Source organism: Carica papaya, chromosome 3 (assembly GCF_054855325.1).
Source record: "Carica papaya isolate Zhongbai chromosome 3, ASM5485532v1, whole genome shotgun sequence".
Taxonomy (NCBI): Eukaryota; Viridiplantae; Streptophyta; class Magnoliopsida; order Brassicales; family Caricaceae; genus Carica; species Carica papaya.
In genome coordinates this window covers 35,557,501-35,578,746 of record NC_142311.1, presented here as the reverse complement: position 1 = coordinate 35,578,746, position 21,246 = coordinate 35,557,501, and the positions used below count along the sequence as shown (strand labels likewise).

At 33.2% G+C, this 21,246-nt stretch overlaps 2 protein-coding genes across 2 annotated transcripts; one reads left to right on the top strand and one right to left on the bottom strand.

The window, feature by feature from the left end:
* Positions 1-125: 125 nt before the first annotated feature.
* On the bottom strand, positions 126-13,904 carry NAD-ME1 (NAD-dependent malic enzyme 1). Its single transcript, XM_088216899.1, has 19 exons — positions 13,480-13,904; positions 12,238-12,334; positions 11,718-11,836; positions 11,008-11,175; positions 10,720-10,848; positions 9,655-9,715; positions 7,741-7,844; positions 7,573-7,656; positions 6,776-6,882; positions 5,401-5,512; positions 4,891-5,004; positions 4,609-4,674; positions 4,280-4,352; positions 4,072-4,158; positions 1,919-1,973; positions 1,764-1,835; positions 1,439-1,501; positions 1,198-1,312; positions 126-706 (listed from the first exon to the last, which is right to left on the bottom strand). The coding sequence occupies exons 1-19, from the start codon at positions 13,657-13,659 to the stop codon at positions 632-634; spliced, it is 1,881 nt and encodes a 626-aa protein (XP_088073025.1). The 5' UTR covers positions 13,660-13,904; the 3' UTR covers positions 126-631.
* A 3,338-nt stretch (positions 13,905-17,242) lies between these two features.
* LOC110825074 (uncharacterized) lies at positions 17,243-18,849 on the top strand. The gene has a single exon (XM_022055536.2). It carries the CDS (start codon positions 17,564-17,566, stop codon positions 18,524-18,526), a length of 963 nt encoding a protein of 320 aa, XP_021911228.1. The 5' UTR covers positions 17,243-17,563; the 3' UTR covers positions 18,527-18,849.
* The last annotated feature ends 2,397 nt before the right edge of the window (positions 18,850-21,246 follow it).

Sequence of the window (21,246 nt, the reverse complement as noted above, 5' to 3'; positions counted from 1 at the left end):
TATTCTAATAGTAAGTAATAAATTTCACTAATTTTTTTAAATTAATGCAAAAACCAAAATTCACTTGTTCCAAAATTTAAATAACTTGTGAAAATGCACCGTAGATTGTAGGATGTATTTAGTCGTATCAGTAATCGACTTGAATACATAATATATATGCTCCGACACACTTGTACATTCCCATTATTATTGTTTCAGAGATTCTTGTTACATGACCCGAAAATCATTCTGAACTATTATAACAAATATCAAACTTTGTCGTCGGAGTGGAAGGGGGATCGGCCCGCCCTTACCCCGAACTATTCCGCTCACTTCGAATAGCCAAGAATTTTTTGAAGGCATCGAAGTAGACGTGACCAGAATCAATTACATTGTTGGGAACTTGCATAGTCGTAATACAACATCACCGCAACATAAATCAGAAATATTACAGCAAATTTGACATACTTGAGGTACCGGTGGATAATTAAAGACGATTCGCCAACAAATATGATCCAACAACAGAATGAAGACATGTGAGGCCGTCTGTTATCCTCTCTTCATCTTCCATGCAAATGGTCTGTGAACAAAACCAGGAGCTCCTTTACAGTGTTTTTGTCACCTTGCAGTTATGGTAAAGATTTGGCAAAAACTATTCCTTCTTGTAAACTAATGTTGGGTATTCTGGATTCCACATATTATTCTGCACAAATTCAAGGAGTTCCTCCTGCAACCAAAGAAACTGATGTTACTGCCAATATAAAGATCTCGTGCAAGAGCATTTTATGAAAATCTAACATCACCTGGCTTATGTTGAACATGACTGGTGGTAATCAAACCTAAGAAGCTAGGGTTATTCTCATGACCTAGTTATCTAGAAGAATATATATATATACATACCGCTTTTACTAGGAAATACAAGATCCTTTAAAAGGCCAAAGTGCAGCTAGAATTAGTAATTATTAGATTTCTTTTGCATATGGTATGAAACCCAGTTATCAATTTTACAATCTATATTTTCGTACGCTTTTCATATATATTGCAGGACCTAACACACACATGCCCTTTTGCATGATCGTGCACACATCACAATTGGTTCATGCGTCTTAAATGGTTTTATACAGTTATAGTTTAGCTGAAAAGAAGGTAAGTTCATTAACCACCATGTGCTTTATTTATAATGCTATAAACTTAAGCTATAACAGATGATCAAACTACCGGACTGAGTTTCCGAAGCTCTCTAGCATCCATTTCACGATAACCTTCAGCCAGATCTTCTTCTATTGCTTCTTTGACAACAGCTGCAGCTATTTTCTTTGTTATATCTCTTATCCTGTATATAATAATAAGATAGCAAAAACGACCAAGACGATTAAAATAGAGGTTCCTGAAATCCCCTAATATATAACCAAAATAGATGCAGGGTGACAAAAGGAAAATAAAGGATCCATTTATCTACCTAGATATTGGAGGGTATATAATCCCTTTTAGAACCTCCTCTTCGCTCATGTATGCAGCTAGGCTGTAGTTTCCAGTTGAGGTCCGTAAAAGATATACAACATCCAAGAAAAGAGAATTATAAAGGTGGATAAATAATAGCAAGAGAGGAACACCACAACTAGTAAATCCAACTAAAATGAAACAAGAGAAGCAGAAATTCCACTTCCTACCCCTCCCCCCTTCTATTCCATTGTAATTTCTGTAGAGAAGGTTGCCAAAAACAGAATTTACAGAAGTTTGTACCCCGACAAAATTAAATGAGAAAGGATGAGAAAGAGCAATACCACTCTGCTGCAGCCTGAAGCATGCCATCAGATATGATTGGAGAACCAGATAGAAGAGTTCCAAGTCCGATCCTGAAAGGAGAGGCCAAGAGTTACAGAAAATCAATAAGAGAAACACATATCTCCCTTTATGAAGTGGAATTAGCTGAACTAACCCCGGAAAGAGGTACATATTGTTTCCCTGGTTGCAGTACCCAATGTGGCCATTTCCTGTGCCATTTAAAAATTAAAATGAATATATCTTCATCAGTAAACTCAGAGTTGAAATCAAAACAGGGATAATTCTGGATGATGGAACAATTGTGGATCCTTGAATTAACTAAAGCTTCAAGTTGCTCTATAGCACTTAATCTGAAGTCCATGGAGCAAAACACAGACAAAAAGATGTTTGTGCATGTCTATGGGGTGAAGCAGGTCACATTTGGAATCATGCTATTACAAGGATCTGCATTACAACAGAATATGTATTCTATATATTTCACGGGGAATTTACTAGTTAATATGCATGAACCATGTTGCATAACTCCCATTCTATTTGACTGTCTCGATCAGGGATTGGGTAGGTTGTATATACCAAACATTAAACTTTCGTTTTTTCACAAGTCTAAGAGTAATGAAAAAGATCTCCTTAGTTGATTGTAAATTATCTCAATCTTTCCAAATTCCAAACTGAACTTTTAGTTCTTGGAGAAACTTGGTTTGACTGTCGTATGGACACATAAATCCTCTCTTGCCATATCATTCAAGTTGTTCAGCCCAAGGGTCGAAATTATTCTTGAATAAAGAGTACTTTTCTATTCTAGATATTGTAGTGTTCTCTCTATCCAATGAGTCCTAATTATTTTCTTAATTTCTAAAAATAGGTAAAGGTAGAAAATCATAGAAAGATGTCATTCTACCTACTGATTTCATTGTGAATCGTCCTATAACGCGATCCATAAGTAATGACCACAACAAATTGGTACCAGAGCTAATTGTTATAGGTGATCTACAATTTCTGTTTGAAAAATTATTGCAAACTTGTCAAGAGGATAGGGAGCAAGAGAAATTTAAGTCCGAACTTTTTGTTGGCTGGTTGCAAGCTCAACATAGCATGAACAAAATATATGATAGTAGCCATTGGCAATTGTGTTCCAAGAGGGTGACTTAGTTCTTCCAAAGCTTCAGCCATATAGACAGATTTCACAGGGTCACAAGAGTGCAGAAATTGTCTCCCAGATTTTATGGGCCTTTCAAGATCATACAGAGGACTGATGAAGTTGCTCACAAACGAGACTTGCCACCCTCCTCTAAATTGCAATCAGTTTTCCATGTTTCTTCTCTCAAGGCCTTTCATGGACAGCAAGGTGTTTCTCCCAACTCTTCCCATTGTCCATCATGGAATTCCTCATCCTTCATCTTACTCATTTGGCTTCCTGAACTCACAATGGCAAACATGAAGTTCTTATTCATGGAGAAGGTCTATCACCAACGGGAGCATCTTAGGAAAGCGCCGATCACATGCAAACCCGCTACCATTATTTTGCACTTGAGGACAAGCGCCACCCTCGGGGAAGTGATGTTAGGGGCAAAATAATTCCCTACCCTAAGGTTCATCAAAGAAGGAATTAAAAAGGAATAATCTTGTGTAATTGCTTTTTTTTTTCAATAAAAAGTTTGTGTAATTGCTTATTTATGTGTGTTAGCTTAAATATTATAATGTAATTTTTATTTAAGTATGTTCAGTTAAGTGTTAAGTATGTATTAGGGTGCGAAATAAATCTATTATAAGACGAGTAATTTAGGTAATTCTAAAAATCAAAAATTTACAGAACGAACTACCATCTTTGTATACATCCTGTGGTAAGGAAGAAAAATAGCATTATGTATGAAATTATTCTTGAATCAAGAGTACTTTTCTACTCTAAAGATCGTAGAGTTCTCTCTATTTAACGAGCCCTAATTATTTTTTAAATTTCTAAATAATACATCATTCTACCTACTGATTTCATTATGAGTTGTCCTATAACGCAATTCCGAGTAGGGACCGTAACAAGACCCCTCACCCCCATAGGAAAAGTGTTCCCCGTCGTCTTGAGATCAATTCAAACCTGATGCCACTTTCAACCTTCAGTCCTTTCATTACCACATCATCCTTCAATATTCCAAAGCATAACACACAGCTTTTTTTCCCCTAAACAGTTACTCAAGCATTTCACTAAAAATATCAAAGGATAGATAGCTATCCACCAAAAGGACATTCTCTCAAACAGACAACAAAAACAATAGTGACTACAGAAACATTTAAAGTATATGCCATGGTACTTACCAAGATCCACATTTTTGAACGGGCTTCCACTGGCAAAAATAATACTATCACCTAAAATCGAGAAAGCTTCATCTGGAGTGCATTCAGCTGTAAGGGAAAGGAGGTGAGTGAAGGAGAATTGTTAGTATAGATGAGTAAGGAAAATGAGAAGTGTAATTGTGTATGTCTTAGTACTACAATATGTTCCAGATAACTTGTTTTCACATACCATTTTTTGTAGGGTTTGACATCGCAAAGATGGCAGGCCTGGTTGAAGTTGAATCTTTGAGGGCTTCTAACACCTAGATAGCACACAAACAAAAATTATTTAAGCCACAAATAGTTTGAATTCCTTTAGTTACTGGCTGAGTGCTCTTATAGATCTGTTGTGAACATTAGATTATTTTAAAGTTAACCACCCAGCTTGAAAACATCAGTTAAGGTCATGAAAAATACAATACAAATCTTGGAAAGCCTCTGAGCATTAAACCAGTTGTTAAATGTAGAAATAAAGACAACTTGTGCATGCACTATTTTGTTTCATAGCATTCATCTTACCTCCTTTGAGAACAAGCCTCCGACAGCAGATAATCCAAGAAGCACATCAGGCTTCACTTGCCGCACCTGGTTAGATTATGCTCAAATTACTAAATATACATCATTTTACGGGTATAAAGATGCAGCTAACTTCTAATCAAACTTACTAACAAACTGGTTCTAGTTATTTCAGGAACACCTTCATTTTCATAAGAAATTTAGGAATGAAGTGTCTATATTTGATATAACAACAATATAAACTGAAGAACCAATGAACAGTGGGTATTAGAAAAATTCACAAACCACTTCCACAAGACTGGCGCCATCCTTCAGTCCTTGACGATCAGCTTCTTTTACTTTCCTTGCAAATGGCAGGGCATCTGGATCGATATTTTCTCGATCCTCAGTAATAAGGCCCTATACAAGCACAGAATTAACAGAGCTAATTACCATTTTAGCTGTTTGAGAAAAGACCTTCACAAGGCATCAACTTGTAAAATTAAATATAAAGATCAATAGAGCGAAGTTATTTTCGAAGTGCCCACACTGAAAGGGGTTCTCCCAAGGCGTCATAATCACAGTTAACCTTGACTTCAAGAAACCATAGCCTCTGAGGACTTAAGCAGGGAAAAAATTTGGTATATATACAACACTTTATAAGACATATCTTCATTCTAGCTAACAAGCATGTTACAATATCCCTAGTAGATTACAGCAGGTATCATTTGGAGATGATCTGCTGCCACTACATATTAACCTTCATTTTCTGTTTCAAGGTAGAATACCGAGATTATTCCTTAAGTTAGTACTCACATGGGCATCAACAACCCAAAATTGACTCCGTGCACTGTCAAATGCAGTTTCATTGTTCCCTAACATCCTCGCCATTGTTTTCCTTGCAGCATTCAGAACACCAATTCCTGCACTGAAGAAACAAGAAAATTATGAAAACCAAACTTAAATATTCTGTATACCTATTTGCACGACCTGATATTTCTTTAAGAAAATAATATCCTTTATTAATACTAATTTAAATTTAGATGGCAAAATTTCTTAATAGAAAAAGCAATGTATGAGAAAAAGGATGAGGAGATATAACCTAAAAGAGGGTAAGCTATACAGCAAAAGATAAAAAGATTAAAAAAAAAAACAACAGAACAAAAACAAAGAACAAATTGAAATGCCAATCTTATATAAGTTGTTGTCCAGCCGAGAAGATTATATACTTCTCTAGTGATTACTAAACATGACACATCCAAAATATAATGGGCCCCAGAACTTTTTTCAGTCAAAGGCCCTACTCCCCCTTCTTTCCTTCAACTATAACCATCAACTTGAAACATATACTGCTTTAGATATATGGTGTATAAGCCCATTCTGCCACTGCAAAAGTCCTTCAAAACCCGTCTCCTTCCATCACAAACCTTCATAGCCACTGAGCAAAAAGAGCTTAGTTGCAAAGGGAGAGTGATTTTAGAAGCAAATGACCTTTATCAGGTGGGACTTTGTGAGCATCTATCTGACCAAATGAAATACCCTACAATACTCTAGACCCACTTAGTAAGAGAGCTTAATTGAAAAGGAAGAGTGCATTTACATGGAAGCCATCTCTATCAAGTGAGAATTACCATCCCATCCGACCAAATGGAAGATTCTACAATTTTGAAATGTCTCCCCATAAAAGTTTAATTTGAAAACTTTCATTTGCTTCTCTATCCCACTAAGAATGGAGAAAAATCATAAACTACGTAGCAAGGTTGGACAGGTTACCTTGACCTGGGGATTAGCCTACCTCCCGCAAAACTCTACATTGAATAATTTCAAATGTAGTCTTCACGAGGATAGCCTCCTTTCAAACTTACTATTGCATCCTATAGTCTAGAATTCCTAAAAGTAGCATACAAAGGGAGCAAAGTTATGTCAAAGCAGAAAACTCCATTCTTCAATCCAACATGTTATGAATATTGTGGTGTATTAGGGAGAATAAATGATGTGCATAGTGCACTTCAAGGTAATGAAAAACTAGACAATGATGTATAACCATTGAAATGCACAGATATCAGATGGTAATTAAAGCAGCCTCTTTAACACGTGAACATAGAATTGCAGGATAACAGTAAGTATTTTCATGAACTATAAATGAGAGAATGACTTATTAGCCTTTCAGAAGGCAAGATATATAACTGACCTTCCAGCACCAGCAACAACAATCTTTTGCTTTGGAAAGTCAATCATTGGCCTGCCTTGGGCTCTTACAGCTCCCAGCAAACCAGCTATTGCAACCCCAGCTGTTCCCTGCATGTTATGATGGCTAAAGTTATGCTCGTAAAGGAAGAATATTATTGCAACTTTGGAGAATAATGCAAACCACTAAAACAAAAGACTATTGTTTTTTTTTTAAAATAAAAGGTTTAAAGTATGTAATTAATCATGGTACCAGAAAAATGGGGGTACCGCCCATGTATAAAAGCATTTATATAGAAGTTAATATGTCAATGACATCCCCAAAATCCACATCACTAGTGATATCATGACTAAGCATAATCGACCCAAATAAGTGTACTAAAACAAAAGACTATTGTTAGCAATAAAATTTCAAAGTAATTGGCTCCTCTATTGGAGTACACTTACATTTTTCCTTGAGAGACTTTATTAGTTCAGTTTTTGAACAGACATTCATCATCATAACTTAAAGAAAGCACAGACAAAGATTAAACTAGCAAGCCAAGGTGAAGTTCCTGGCATCAAGAATTAGAGCAACTGAATTGCACAACAAATTCCACGTAATATACCTTATCAAATAATTGATTTATTGAACTTCCCCCAAGGCCAAACAACAAGTGATTTAAGATGTGCATAACAGTCCAAACAATTGATATTAAGTCATCATGAAGCATATCATGATGACCTTGCACCCGGGAAACAATCCAAATAACTGACATAAAATTATCATGAAAAAATAAACTGTAAGAGAGATTTCATTACCTGGACATCATCATTAAACATTCGGTAAGTACTTCTGTACCTCTGCAATAATTTGAAGGCCCACTTACTCTGGAAATCTTCAAACTGACAACCCAAACACGTTAGTGATTTCAAATAATTGATTCCAACAACTGCGGCTTGTGTTCAATTGGATAAACACAAAATTACCTGCACAATAACATGCGGCCAACGAGTAAACACTGCTTCCATGAATTCATCAATGACTGCAAGATACTCATCACCCTCAAGACGGTGTTCTTGCAACCCCAAATCTGTTATCAAAGAGTTCTACAATGTTCTTGTCACATGGAAGACATCACTCAATAAAACACCCAAAAAAAAAACTTCAATGCCAGTAATGCCGTTGATGCAAGAATGATGTTTTTTAAAAAAAACAAAAAAATAAAATGGTATGGTATGATATAATATTATACAAGCACCAAGGTGGTTCTAACTCCTGTATAAAAAGTATTTACATGTCAGTTAAAAAATCAATGAGGTTTCTGAAATCGTCCATTGTTTTAAGAGAATGACTCATAACCAAAAAACTTAGAATCTAGTACCATCTATCTGTAACCCTATCAAAATCATCTTCCACTCCCTTAAACACTCTCATATTCCTCTCTTTTCACCTCACCTAAAGATAGCAAGGGGGATGAGACTCACACTTTTCTTCCCTATACTAATACCCCTCCAGGCCCAAATCTCTTCTCTTACTGAGCCAGCCATCACCCAACTGATCTCTAGTAACCCGTAAGTCATGGTTCATAATTTATACACAAGCAAACACCAAAGAACGATGTAATTACAAGACTGACGAGTCAAATGATCATAAAAAAGTGTCACCAAATGGAACAAAAACATAACAAAGCTTGGAACCAATATCCAAAGGAGGTAGACAAGATTTGACCTTGCATCTGGACCAAATCTAAAATACCATCATGTAGCACCCAGAGATATAATCTATTTACTATTAGAATATTCATCATTAACATTTCCATGATCTCACAATATAATATTTACACATTCATTTCGTAATACTATTAGCATATTTTACTGTATTCATTATTATTTCCAGAAATTTTGAGAGACTAAATCTTTAAACAGCTTACACTTCCTATAATAAGGTTAGCAACATATTCTGTTAAATGGGGACTGAACCATAAAAATCATTAAAAAAAATAGAAACAAATTCTATAAACTATTATGAATCTCCTACACTAAGTTTGGATAAACATTAGCAAAGAAATATAAGGAAAGGGAAAAAAATATTGGTTTTCAAAGGAAAAGAAAGAAAACATGTTTTCTTACTTGTATAACTAAAAAATGAACAAATAAACAAACTGACTGCTTCGAAATGTTGTTTGATTTAGGTTTATAAAAGAAAAAAATGATTATTTGTAAAAAAAATAGTCATCATTTATTAACAGAATGACAAGTTAGGTAGTAATAATGTAGAAAATTCTTCTTTAGAACTTTAAACTATTTCCTCTTTGTTCCTTTTCCACTAATTTGGTGGAATTAAAAAAAATAGGTTTTTAAGGGAAAAAAATAGACACTTTTTACTAATTATCACTTTTACTCCAAATAAGACAAAGGAGTATGAGCATCACTTCTTTTCCTTTCCTCTCGATCCACTTCCCTCAATTCAAACATAGTCTTTCTCCAAAAGTAGGCAAGCAGTTACTTCTAAGAAATTATATACAGGCAGCGAAGAAGAATTATTCACAATCAATATATCTTAAATTATAGTCATTACACTTTGAATTATGTTTTCTTGACCATAGTTGCATATTGATATTGCTCTTTCCTTAAAAAGAAGGAACCTTGTCATTCTCCTGATTCATTTAGATTCAATCATACCCTCATCAGTTCCTGTGGTTTGTAGAAATATATATGTAAATACCTACATACGTATCAACAACAACAGACAATCTGCTTCATTTGCTTGCTTACTTGACTAAAAAATCTCCTTCAACAATCAGTAAGCAAAAGCTTTGTTCTAAAATAAGAGCTTTTATTAATCAAACCGTAACACTATCTGGGCATACTTCTACAATAACTGAATATAGAAATACTTACACAATGGATCCTTAAGCAACTTCTCGTTGTTAGTTCCAACATCGATCATTACAGGGAGTACCTATGACAAGAAGCAGAAAATATTTTCATCAAATTACCAAACAAGAGGAAGGAGAAAAGGCACTTGTAGAAGCACAAGATGAAACTAAGTTAAGATAGAGCACTGATGTTACTTAACATCAAGTACTTGTCAAGAGACATTAGTAATGAATAATAGTAAAGCTTCAGCGGAAAAAATATAAAACCCATGTCCTATTAAACTTTAAGGGGAAAAAGTCTACACTAGAAACTAATTTAGCACAATAGATGTGGTGAAAATAGAAAAGAATAGTGAGATTCATCCAAAATTCTGATGTTGCATTCATCCAAAAGTGATGCAAAGATGATAAGGAAAAGAATGGAGAAAACAAAGGAAACTGAGAATGTCCCAAAATGAATATTCCCTAGGTAAACTTTTTGGATTTTTGGTGCTTGGCATAATTCTAAACAGTCTATCCCATCTAAGAACTCTGAACAACCTAAAGACAAATGCAACTTCTCAAAGTAAAGAAAGAAATTTAATAGAAACTTTGCAAATTTTTGGTTCTTCCCTACCAGGGATGACTAAACCTCACACTTAATTGAACAACTCAAGGATCAGTGCAGCTTCCTAAATCAAAAAAGAAACTTATTAGGAGGTATGTTGTGCATGCACATTTTATACTCTTTTGCCGTACAACTCTGAAACAACTTTTGTACATATGCATCTTACTTTTACACACATATACTTTCTTATGCATGTCAGATGCCTAGATCTGTAAGAAGTGTTGAATGGGTCAAATGCTACAATTACTAAATGTCAAATTTGTTCAATTGATTGACTGCTTTTCATGTTTTAGCAGCATATTCAATTGATACTTGAAGCATCAATTTTCAAGTGTTAGCAAATAAAGGAGTAAATAATAAAAATTTAAGGAACGCAAAAATAAACATTTGACAGCACAAGTAGAAAAACTTTTGTGAATGAATCCATAAACACATCCAAAGTCTGCACAAGAAACATGATTTCTTGAAGGGATAAAATACCCTTTGAGGATTTATTCCAGCTGCAGCAACATATAAATCCAGCTTCCCAATGGCAATTCCAATTCCCTGAACTCCTAGATCTCCAAGTCCCAAAATCCTGCTTCCATCCGTAACAACAATCATATCAACCTGCACTTGTCATGCATAATATATTAGATAACATTTATCTGCATCAAGCTGCAAAACTTAGATCTAACAGTAGAGAGGGACTTGTGATAACAATTAAACGAACTGGTTCACCAATTCAAGCATAAAAAATTCACAGCGTAGTAGAAAAATGAAGTAGACCTGATCTGCCGGCCAATTATAAACCATCGACATCATTTCTCCACGGTCGGCAGCACTGAAATACATTCCCCTAGGTCTCCTAAACAAGCCACTATAATTCTGGCAAACAAGACCTACAGTAGGAGTATATACTATAGGTGCATATTCCGCAATGTGTTCGATTAAAACCTGTAAAATTCAGAAATAATATGCATTAAAATGCAAATATTAGGGACCATTAATCTCTAATGGAAGTTCTTAAAAATATACATTAACGTAAAACAAATAAAACAACATAAGGAGCATTTCTTTATGTGAACAACTTAAATCAGCTTCATGGCAATTCCAACAAATAGACAGCTTCAATGTCATGGCAATGGCAAGGAAAGTTAATGGTTCAAATGGGCTAGTAGTTTCTTTGTTTGAAGAGTAATGCAGATTTAAAAGCTCAATAACAAGCGAAGATGGATAAAATAAATACATAATTTCCAGATTTTACTTTACATCCACTAAGCACAGGACAAAACCCGTTCTACTTTATACTGGTAGTAATTGGTGCATGAAACAAAAAATATTTAACAAAACTGAATACAAGCTTTGCACTAACTGAATGACACCTGTGGGATGCCCCATTGCTTATTTTACATGCTTTATCTGGTATAGCTAAAATCATTACTAGATATCTAACTAGGGAAGTATATACACAAACTTAACAGCTAAAAAAAACTCACCTTATAATACATTGTCTCATTTCGGTCATGCAACCGGTTAAGTATACGCCACTTGGCCAGAGCATTTGGATCAGATGGTCCGTCTCTTGCTTGCTCTTCAAGTCTCTTTAAGTCAACCACTGTTAAATTACTGGATTACATTGATGATAGTGCTGGAATATGAGAATTTACATGGATGGTGAACATTCTACCCATATGTTATTTAAAATAAATAGAAAGTTTAACATAGATCAATCTCCGTCAGCATTTAGGATAACTGACTGTTGAAATTGTCTTGTAAATTGTGATCGACACAGGAATTATATTCTCGTCACACAAGTACCATGTAAAATCCCAAAGAGAAAGAACACTATTTCTGCATGCAAGGGGTCATGTGCTTTTGAAGTAATTTTTTAGGACATCTTCCCATATCCCACCAAAAGACAAAAGAAAGAAGAGCTAAAGATAATAAAGCTAAATATCTGGTTAAGTAAGAAAAAATCCATTGGAGAATGGGAGACAGCAAGTAAAGCAAACTTACTAAACCGGTCAATTTGCTGTTCAGGAGACATGACATTTGGAGGTAGAAGTCCTCGGAGATCAAGACGGTCTCGCTCCGTCATTGAAAATGCAGTTCCCTGTTGTTCAGATAGTATAATATAATATGCTCAAAGAAGTTTGATTTACTGCATGGGATTTAGAAAGGCATACTTCCTAGAAGTTTCTCTTTTCTCGTCATGTATGTCCAAAACATTCAGTTTTATTAATATAAAAAATGTAGATATATTAAGATAACTACAAATTTCTTGCCTGTCCCTTTGGGAAGCAAGCTTTACTTCTAACTTTTATGTAAGTTAAACTTGCCTCTAACATTCAGGCAACATCTTGTATCTTCTCTGATTCGATTTTTACACCAAACAACAACCGTTGGTTCAGATTCTAATAAATTGTTCCAGAATTTTCTCTTTTTACTAATCAAAGTTAGTAGACAAAAAGAACGTTCGAAGAAAAAGAATACATAGGATATGTTTTGAAAACCTAGACTTCATTCTACTAGGCAAGGATGAAAAGTCCTCTGGAAGAACATGATAACTACGTAACAAAAGAAGTTCAAGGGAAATCAAACAATGTATTCAAATTTCTATCAATCTAATTGAACTGAGGCTTTCTTTGCAACTACTGAATTTCATTTGCGAAATTTGTTGGAAAATTTACAGATAATGAAAAGCCCTTATAAACTATTAAAAATTAACTCCTCAAGAATTTCAAATGAAACTTGAAAAAATATGTTCTAAGTTCTACAGAAATTAGTAAAATTTTAAATTATATTGTTTACAATCTATTTAAATTCTCTAGAAAGTCAATGTTTATCATTCTTGCAGGAAACTTTCACCATCTAATAATTAAATTAAGCTTGACTGTCCAGATAAATTTCAAGATGAAATTCATATGTTCCAAACACAAGAATCAATTTGAGTATCACAATTACAGTATATTTGTTCCAAACATATTCAAACGTGAATTTTCATATGAATTACAGGAATAGTTCATTCGTCCAAAGTGTTATCTTACATTTCAGATTTTGCGAACCTTCTTTTTAAAATAACGTACGTTTAAAAGTAGATTATGCTTGCCAATTAACAACTCAGAGATATAAAAGAAATATATACACATCTTGCTAGAAGTACGCCACTGGAAAGAATAAGTCAACCAACAGATTTGACAGCGATGGCAATAAGAAAAAATGGAAAAGGCATTAAAAAACCATAAAGAAGAGAGTAACCTTGTTGAACCATGGATCGTGAAGAATATCAAGACTTCGCTTGTGCACAATGGTCGGTCGGTGCCCCTCAGTCGTAGTAAATGACCTCGCCTGTATAAGCAACGCCGGATTCGCCGTTCTCCGCTTGAGCCGTCTGATCAGAGACGAATAAGCTCTGATCTGATAATTAAAGTTAGACATTTCTCAAAATTATCAAATCGAACCAGATTCAACAGATGAAAGCTTGAAACCCTGGTGTAAGTAAATTGGCACTCAGTACGAACTTAGAACAGAGTGACTGTCAATGGAGGAACAGTTGATTCTATAAATTTGCTGCCTGATACAGTTGAGGTTCCTGATCTTGTTCTTGTATCGTAAATTTGGTCGTCCTGGTCAAACCTGCGTTATTTTCCCTTTTTGCCCTCGTCTTACATACTCTCTTTCGATTTCTCTTTCGATCGAATCATCGAGCGCCTAACAATAGCATTGAAATTTCTATTTTTTCAAAAAAGAAAATTTCAATTAATTGAATTAAATGGTTGTAAGAAAGTTGTATGGATAATAATATAATTGATTTGTTTAAATATTTTAAATTAAATTTTAAAATAAATTATTTTTAATAAAACTCTTTCGTTAATTCATAATAAGACAATTCTTCAATAATTTAAATTTTAACTTATCTATTGTATTTTTTTTAATATTATAATTTATTTTATTTTTTATATAGATAATAGTGATGCAATATTTATATGTTATAAATATACTTAATTTTTTTAATTTTTTAAAAATAACATTTTAAATATTACATAAATTATATAAGCATGTTAAAATTTATAAAAAAAAAAAAATTGCCTATTTTTTTATACTACATTACCCATATCTTATTTTAAAAAAATTTATAAAATAATTTTTTACTTTAAATTTTTTAAATTAAATACTAAGGTGAGTAATTCCTTATGAATGACCCAACAGTATTTTATTGTACGAGTTTTGCATGTTAAATATATTTTTATCAGCTTTATATATTGTAAAAATTGTTGCAATTTAAGCTATTCGTAAAATAAAATTATTAATTATTTTAGATGTCGAGTAAAATACGCTAAGTAAATATCATATATTATTTAAAATATAAATTTTAAATTAAGGGAGTATCTGTGATAAAAATATACGAGACAACTATCTCGATGGTAATATGTTTTATATTTTAACAGTTATATGTATTTTAAAAAAATTATTCTTATTTTAATAATTATTATAATATTTATTCGTTGAATTTGAATTGAGACAATTACCCTGTATATTTTATTACAATAATAAATAAAACGCTAGTCCAACTTATTTCATTTAATTTAAAATAAATTAAGAATAATAAGTATACTAAGACTTTGAGTTAACTTTTATTTATATTTTATTATATCAAAATATTTAATACTCTTAAACATTAAAAAAAAAATGATGCTTTAGAAAGTGCCAATTTCTTCATAGTGCTTTTGAATAAGTTGAGCCATAGGTCAATATATTAATTAGATTTTTGAAGAACAAAATAAAAATAGAAATTTATTTTATGCATTCATGTAAGTCAACTTATTAATAGACTTTAAGATAAAAATATTTAATTTTAATATATTTGATTTATTTACGAAACATCATGCTTCGATACTATAAGATTAATACGCTTCGTATGTCAAAATCAAAATAACCATAAAGTATATAAATTATTAGATGTAGAAATTATTTGTAGTTTATCTTGAAAGAAAAATAATTTCGTATTTTTTATTATCAATTAGATCAATTCTGTATAAAATATATCGAAAAATAAATTTATATAATGATAAGGTATGAAAATTATTTAACTTTTTATATTATATAAAAATCGTGATGAATTTATTAGATATCCTTAAAGTCTAATATTTTATATTGAAAGAAAATAATTTCATATTTTTTTATTATTAATTAGATCAATTTTGTATAAAATATATCGAAAAATAAATTTATATAATAATAATGTACGAAAATTTCTTAATTTTTTATATCATATAAAAATTGTGATGAATTTATTATATATCGTTCACGGTCTAATATTTTATCGTGAAAGAAAATAATTTCATATTTTTATATTATCAGTTATATTAATTCTGTATAAAATATATCGAAAAATGAATTTATATAATAATAAATTATAAAAAATTTTAATTGTTTATATCATATAAAAATTGTGATAGATTTATTATATATCGTTCACGGTCTAATATTTTATATTAAAAGAAAATAATTTCGTATTTTTCTATTATCAATTAGATCAATTCTGTGTAAAATATGTTGAAAAATAAATTTATATAATAATAGGGTACGAAAATTTCTTAACTTTTTATATCATATAAAAATTGTGATAGATTTATTAGATATCGTTCACGGTCTAAAATTTTATTTATTTTGTATGATAAAATATATTATGTTGAAGACTGTAAGTATAATATAATTAATTATAGTTTTATTTATAAACAAAAAGATCATATAAATGCAACATCACGAAAAAGTGTTATGTATGTCATTTGACTTTTGAGTATAATTTTGAGAATTTTAACCTTAATCCACCAATAACACTAAGATTTAGTTTTCACTTATTTTATATCAAAAGTGATGGATTTCACTCCTCAACTAATGAAAGAAAATAATTATAATTGACAAAAATAAAAAAATTACGAGGGTAGTCTCGACCGCACCGGATCAAAACCCATCCCAAAGGCCCAGTCCACTCTCCTGATTGACTCCTCAGCCAGCCGCGTGGAGTCCCCTACTCCTATCCTGTACTTCCCCCCACGCATCGCAACTGCGCGTGCAATCTTTAGAAGCTGCCAAGCAGACGTGTGATGGAGGAGGCTCCTCACAAACTAAATGCTGCCCGGATGAGCTCGGTCTCCCTCTGCCTGTCACACGCGCCTTGAAAAAGTCGTGCCATGTTGACGCCGGTTCCAACCTTCTTAAATTCTAATGATGCCCGTGTACGATACACTTAATTTCTACCTAATTTGCTTTGTTACAATAACTCTGGTTAAACCGTAATAAATGATAAAATTTTAATATATAATATTTTAAAATATAAAAAAATTATATTTATTTAATTTTTTAATAATAATAAACGGTATTTAAATAATAAATTTAAAATAAATTTTAAAATTATCGAATTAGTACTCTCATATAATATATTTAATTTTATTTTTATATTTATAATTTATTATTTATTTTATTAAATATAAAAATTTAATTTATAATAATTATTTTTATGATAAATTAATAATTTAACTAAAAATATAATTATATCATCCTATCATTCAAATATAAAAAATTTTTATCATCTTCATCTTATTTTATTGTCATCTAATTATTATCACTAAAATTTATTTAAACATGGTGTATATTTATATATTAATAATTAATATTAATATTTAAATTAAATATTATTTAAAAATTCAAAATTAATTTTTTTTCCTTAAAAGAAAAGAAAAAAAAAATTAAACCCATGAAGGAAAAATTAAAACATTTACCGGATAAGGTAGAAAAATTAATCATTAATATACAAACCAACTGAGAGATTAGGGAGGTCAACGCTGAAATTTGGAGAAGCGCGAAAGAAATTGGATGAGCCAAAGAATACAGCTAAATATGGTTTGGTTACGGAGTGATGGCAGGAATACACGTGTCGTAATATGAGGGCGTCTGTCATAATTCATACGGTGACAAAACAGTGATGATACCATAATTTCGTCTGAACACAAACACAAACGTAAAAATAAGGGCGAGGGTTCGGAGGATGATAAAAGCAGTGGTAGTAGCACTCGGAGTAAACAATAGAGGAAGCAGGTTTATGCTGAGGTGCGGTCGTCGTCCCGGAGAGTCTGGTACATGAAAAGTTTAGACTGCCAAACACGCCCTTAAATTTCATTCTTCCGCTACGAGACAAACTCTTTCCTCTTTGGTTTCCTCGCCAGATCTCTTCGTCTTGCGGCATTAACGCCCACCACTGTAACGAATGCTGCGAGACAAGCCCACCACGTAAATCAACCTCAATTTGTATCCCCACAACCGTACTAATCTAACTCATTAGATGAGGTGTAAGAAACATCCCACCGACCTCAGTAGCGGCGTCGGGGTCTGCGGTTCTTGTCTCCGCCACCGTCTTCTAGCTCTAATCGCCGCCCAGGCTCAGGCTCAGGCTCAGGCTCAAGCTCAGGTTCAGGCTCAGGCTCAGGCTCAGGCTCAGACCCACCTCCATCACTCCCACTCATGCGCTGCTGGTTATGACGATCATCGCCCTCCCCCTCTCGTTTTCCCTCGCTCTGTTTCCCCTTATGTAACCCGCCGTAAATCTGACGACAGTCACACCTGGCACCACCATCCTCTTTTCTACAGTACTCCTCAGGTGGGTCCCACTTATGGTAGCGTCAACACCACCACCGATTTCACCGCCTCACGATCTCACAGGAAGAAGACGACCAGGTTTTCTCTCTTGTCAAACCTGTTTAGGTCCAGATCCGACAAGTTAAGTCCCGATCTCAAATCGTCGGATCCTGGGGTTTGTCATCGCTATTCGTGCGACGCATCCTCCTCCTCTCCCTCCTCATGGTTCTCGACTATCTTTTCCGTGCGCCGGAAGAAGCAGCCGGTGATGTACATAGAAGATGCAATCCCCGGAGATAGGAAAACTTGCCGGATAATGGATCGTGGAATGTCACCAGCGAGGGGGCCGGACACGGAGGATTGCGAGTGTTTGTCTTCGGCAGAGGCGTCCCCGGGGAAGTGGAGGAGAACACCGGCGTCGGGACCGTCTGCCGTGAGACGTACACGGCAGGGACACGGGAAAAACGCGTCCGGGCTGACCTTCTGCTTGAGTCCGCTGGTAAGAGCGAGCCCGAGCCGTCACTGGGGCAAAAGTGGCATGCCGGCGGACATGGCGTTCGGAGAGGTTAGGTCGGGTCCGATTAAACCTCACCTTTCGACGGCGGCGTCGTTTTGCGCGAACAGGTCAAGGAAACTGGTGGATTTAGGGAGAGTCAATCACAACCGTTGAATGCGGCGACCGTTGACATTCGATCACCTGTAAGGATTGCACTAATTACATACTTCGATGATACGATTTTGCCCTTCCCTCTCATCCAGCTTGGGATATTATTTTTCCTTCTTCTTCTTTGAATGGTTCATACAGTTCTAAATTATTTATTTACTAAAATTAAAGCAAAAAAATAACAGAGGGAAGTAAGGAAGGTATTTATTTACTGGTTTGTATACTGACGTCCTATTACACACCCATTTTTTTTTTTTTTTTCCTTTCAATTTCTTCCGATTGTAAATTTTCCATTCTGACAATTTCAGTCGAGTGAGCAGTTTTTACTATGTATGTTCTTATCGTCTTCTCCGGTCAGACTTCTGCCGTCTGCAAATGACAAAACAGCGTCGTTTCGAACAGTCTTTAAATTGTCATAAACGAATTTTGACTGTTACAAAGCTGGTGCCGGTGGCATAGCAGCCAACGCCAAAATGTTAGGTACTGATGTCTTAAAAGCTCTCGTCGCCCAATAAAAACAAAATTCAGAATTTAATTTATTATTAATGTATTAATTAAATGATTACATTTAAATAAAAATTATAATAAATTTTAATTTTGATTTTTTTTTAATGGGATAGTCATTATGAGTTAGAAATTTTTTTATTCATGAAAAAATAAAATTGACTTTTGGAATCTATAGAAATTAAATTTACATTTAATTTTAAGAAAATATTAATAATTTTCTTATATATTTATTGTGTAACTTTTTAAGAATATAAATAAATTAATATTGTGAAAAATAATTTAAAATTAAGATAAATAATATATATGTAAATATAATAAAAATGTTCTATAGATATTAGTATCTATTTATGGATAAGATAAATAATTAAAAAAATAAAACATATATATATAATGTTTGTTTATTATAATAATTTTATATAAAAATATAATTAATGTACTCCCACTAATTTTTTAACTACTCTATTATTATTTTGTCTTTCTCCCTTTTTTTTTTTTGGCCACTATACGTATTTATTAATAATATTATATATATATTTAAGTAAAATTAATTTTTAAATATATATAAATTAAAAGAGAGAAATTATTAGTTTTCTATTATTATTATTATAGGTCCGATGGTGGGTGATGTTCCCCAATTGGAACTGCAAATGGAGGTGGAAGGTGGGGAATTTTGATCGAATGGATACGGTGGGGCCACGCGTACAGCCTTTGATGAAGTGGCGTCAACTTGAATTGTGCGGACGTTGATGGCGGATCCCACTTTCTCTCAGGATTATAGCGTACGCCCGTGCACACCGAATCGGGAGTAGAGGATCAAGCGAGTAGGGTGGGGCCCACGCGAATTGATTAATTGTAGAGAACTGAATCTAAATCTGCTTTATTAACGGTCAGTAAATTTGGGGGAAAGCTTCTGGTTGGATTCCAAGTACGGTCAAAACGTACCGTTTTGGATTCGACCTGGTTTTTGTGCTTTCTAATGTCCTCTTGCCTGCGTCTGCCAACGTAGTTCAATTTAAAGCCATTGTAATTCTTCCCTTTTTTAAAAAAATTAATTAATTAATTAATAAATTAAAATAAAATATTAAAAAGCCGGCAAGAAAATTCAAAAATTTAAATACGAAGGGTTTGAAATTGAGGCATTGAAATTGATGAAGAGCATTGAAGTTGTATTTAGTTTCATATTTATGTTGTCTGACTTTTCCCACGTGACATAATTCAATTTTGTTGGACTGCAGAAATTTCCAATCCCAGCTTATTCCAAATTATTAATTAATTAATTAATTAATTAACTGATTAATTAATTCAAATCTTGGCACGTTTTGGCTACTAATGAGGGCTTAATTGAATTTCAAAACACTATTATTAGTTCGTCGGTAATTAAATCTCAATACTTGAATTGTGAAATAGTTTGGAAACTTTAGCCAATTAATTGGGGGTTGCATCATTTTGGGTAATTGTGGATTGAATTTCATCTAGTCGGATAAGAAATTTAGGAAGTAGTATGTTCGGTAAAAGAGTTAGACTAATGTTTTCCCGCTCGAAGGTTCCGAAATTTAATTCTCCCTATTGTATGTGTTGATAATTTAGTCAAATGTTACTTTAGTCATTTTCGAGTCGTACCTTTTTTTTATTTTTTTATGATTCTCGGTGCAATGCTTGAAGGAAAAAAAAAAACTAATTTCAATTTGAAACAATCTAATTCAAGAGATGTAAATATTTGATCGAGACGTTTAGGACTCTTCATAACGAAGTAACTCTAATTACGATACATGTCATAAGCTTAACGAGTGTATTGATAAAGTTACTAAATAAAATCAATTTCAATTCAAGAGTATTTTACGTAAAAATAATAGTAAGGTAACGAGAGTATCATAATAAAAAGTAATAACAAATAAAATTTCTCATAACGAGACTTTTAACTTAAGTGTAGTAAAAAGTAAAAAAAATAAAAGGAGCATAACTTAATGATTGTTATCTTGAAGTATGTTCGGTAAAAAAGTTAGACTAATGTTTTCCCGCTCGAAGGTTCCGAAATTTAATTCTCCCTATTGTATGTGTTGATAATTTAGTCAAATGTTACTTTAGTCATTTTCGAGTCGTACCTTTTTTTTATTTTTTTATGATTCTCGGTGCAATGCTTGAAGGAAAAAAAAAACCAATTTCAATTTGAAACAATCTAATTCAAGAGATGTAAATATTTGATCGAGACGTTTAGGACT

Coding starts and splice junctions, on each gene's coding strand:
- LOC110825074 (XM_022055536.2), top strand. CDS start 17,564: ATGAGGTGTAAGAAACATCCCACCGACCTCAGTAGCGGCGTCGGGGTC.
- NAD-ME1 (XM_088216899.1), bottom strand. CDS start 13,659: ATGTCTAACTTTAATTATCAGATCAGAGCTTATTCGTCTCTGATCAGA. Junction 4,353..4,608: donor GAGGCTTGTTCTCAAAGGAG/GTAAGATGAATG, acceptor TGTGCTATCTAG/GTGTTAGAAGCCCTCAAAGA. Junction 1,313..1,438: donor ATATACCCTCCAATATCTAG/GTAGATAAATGG, acceptor TATTATATACAG/GATAAGAGATATAACAAAGA.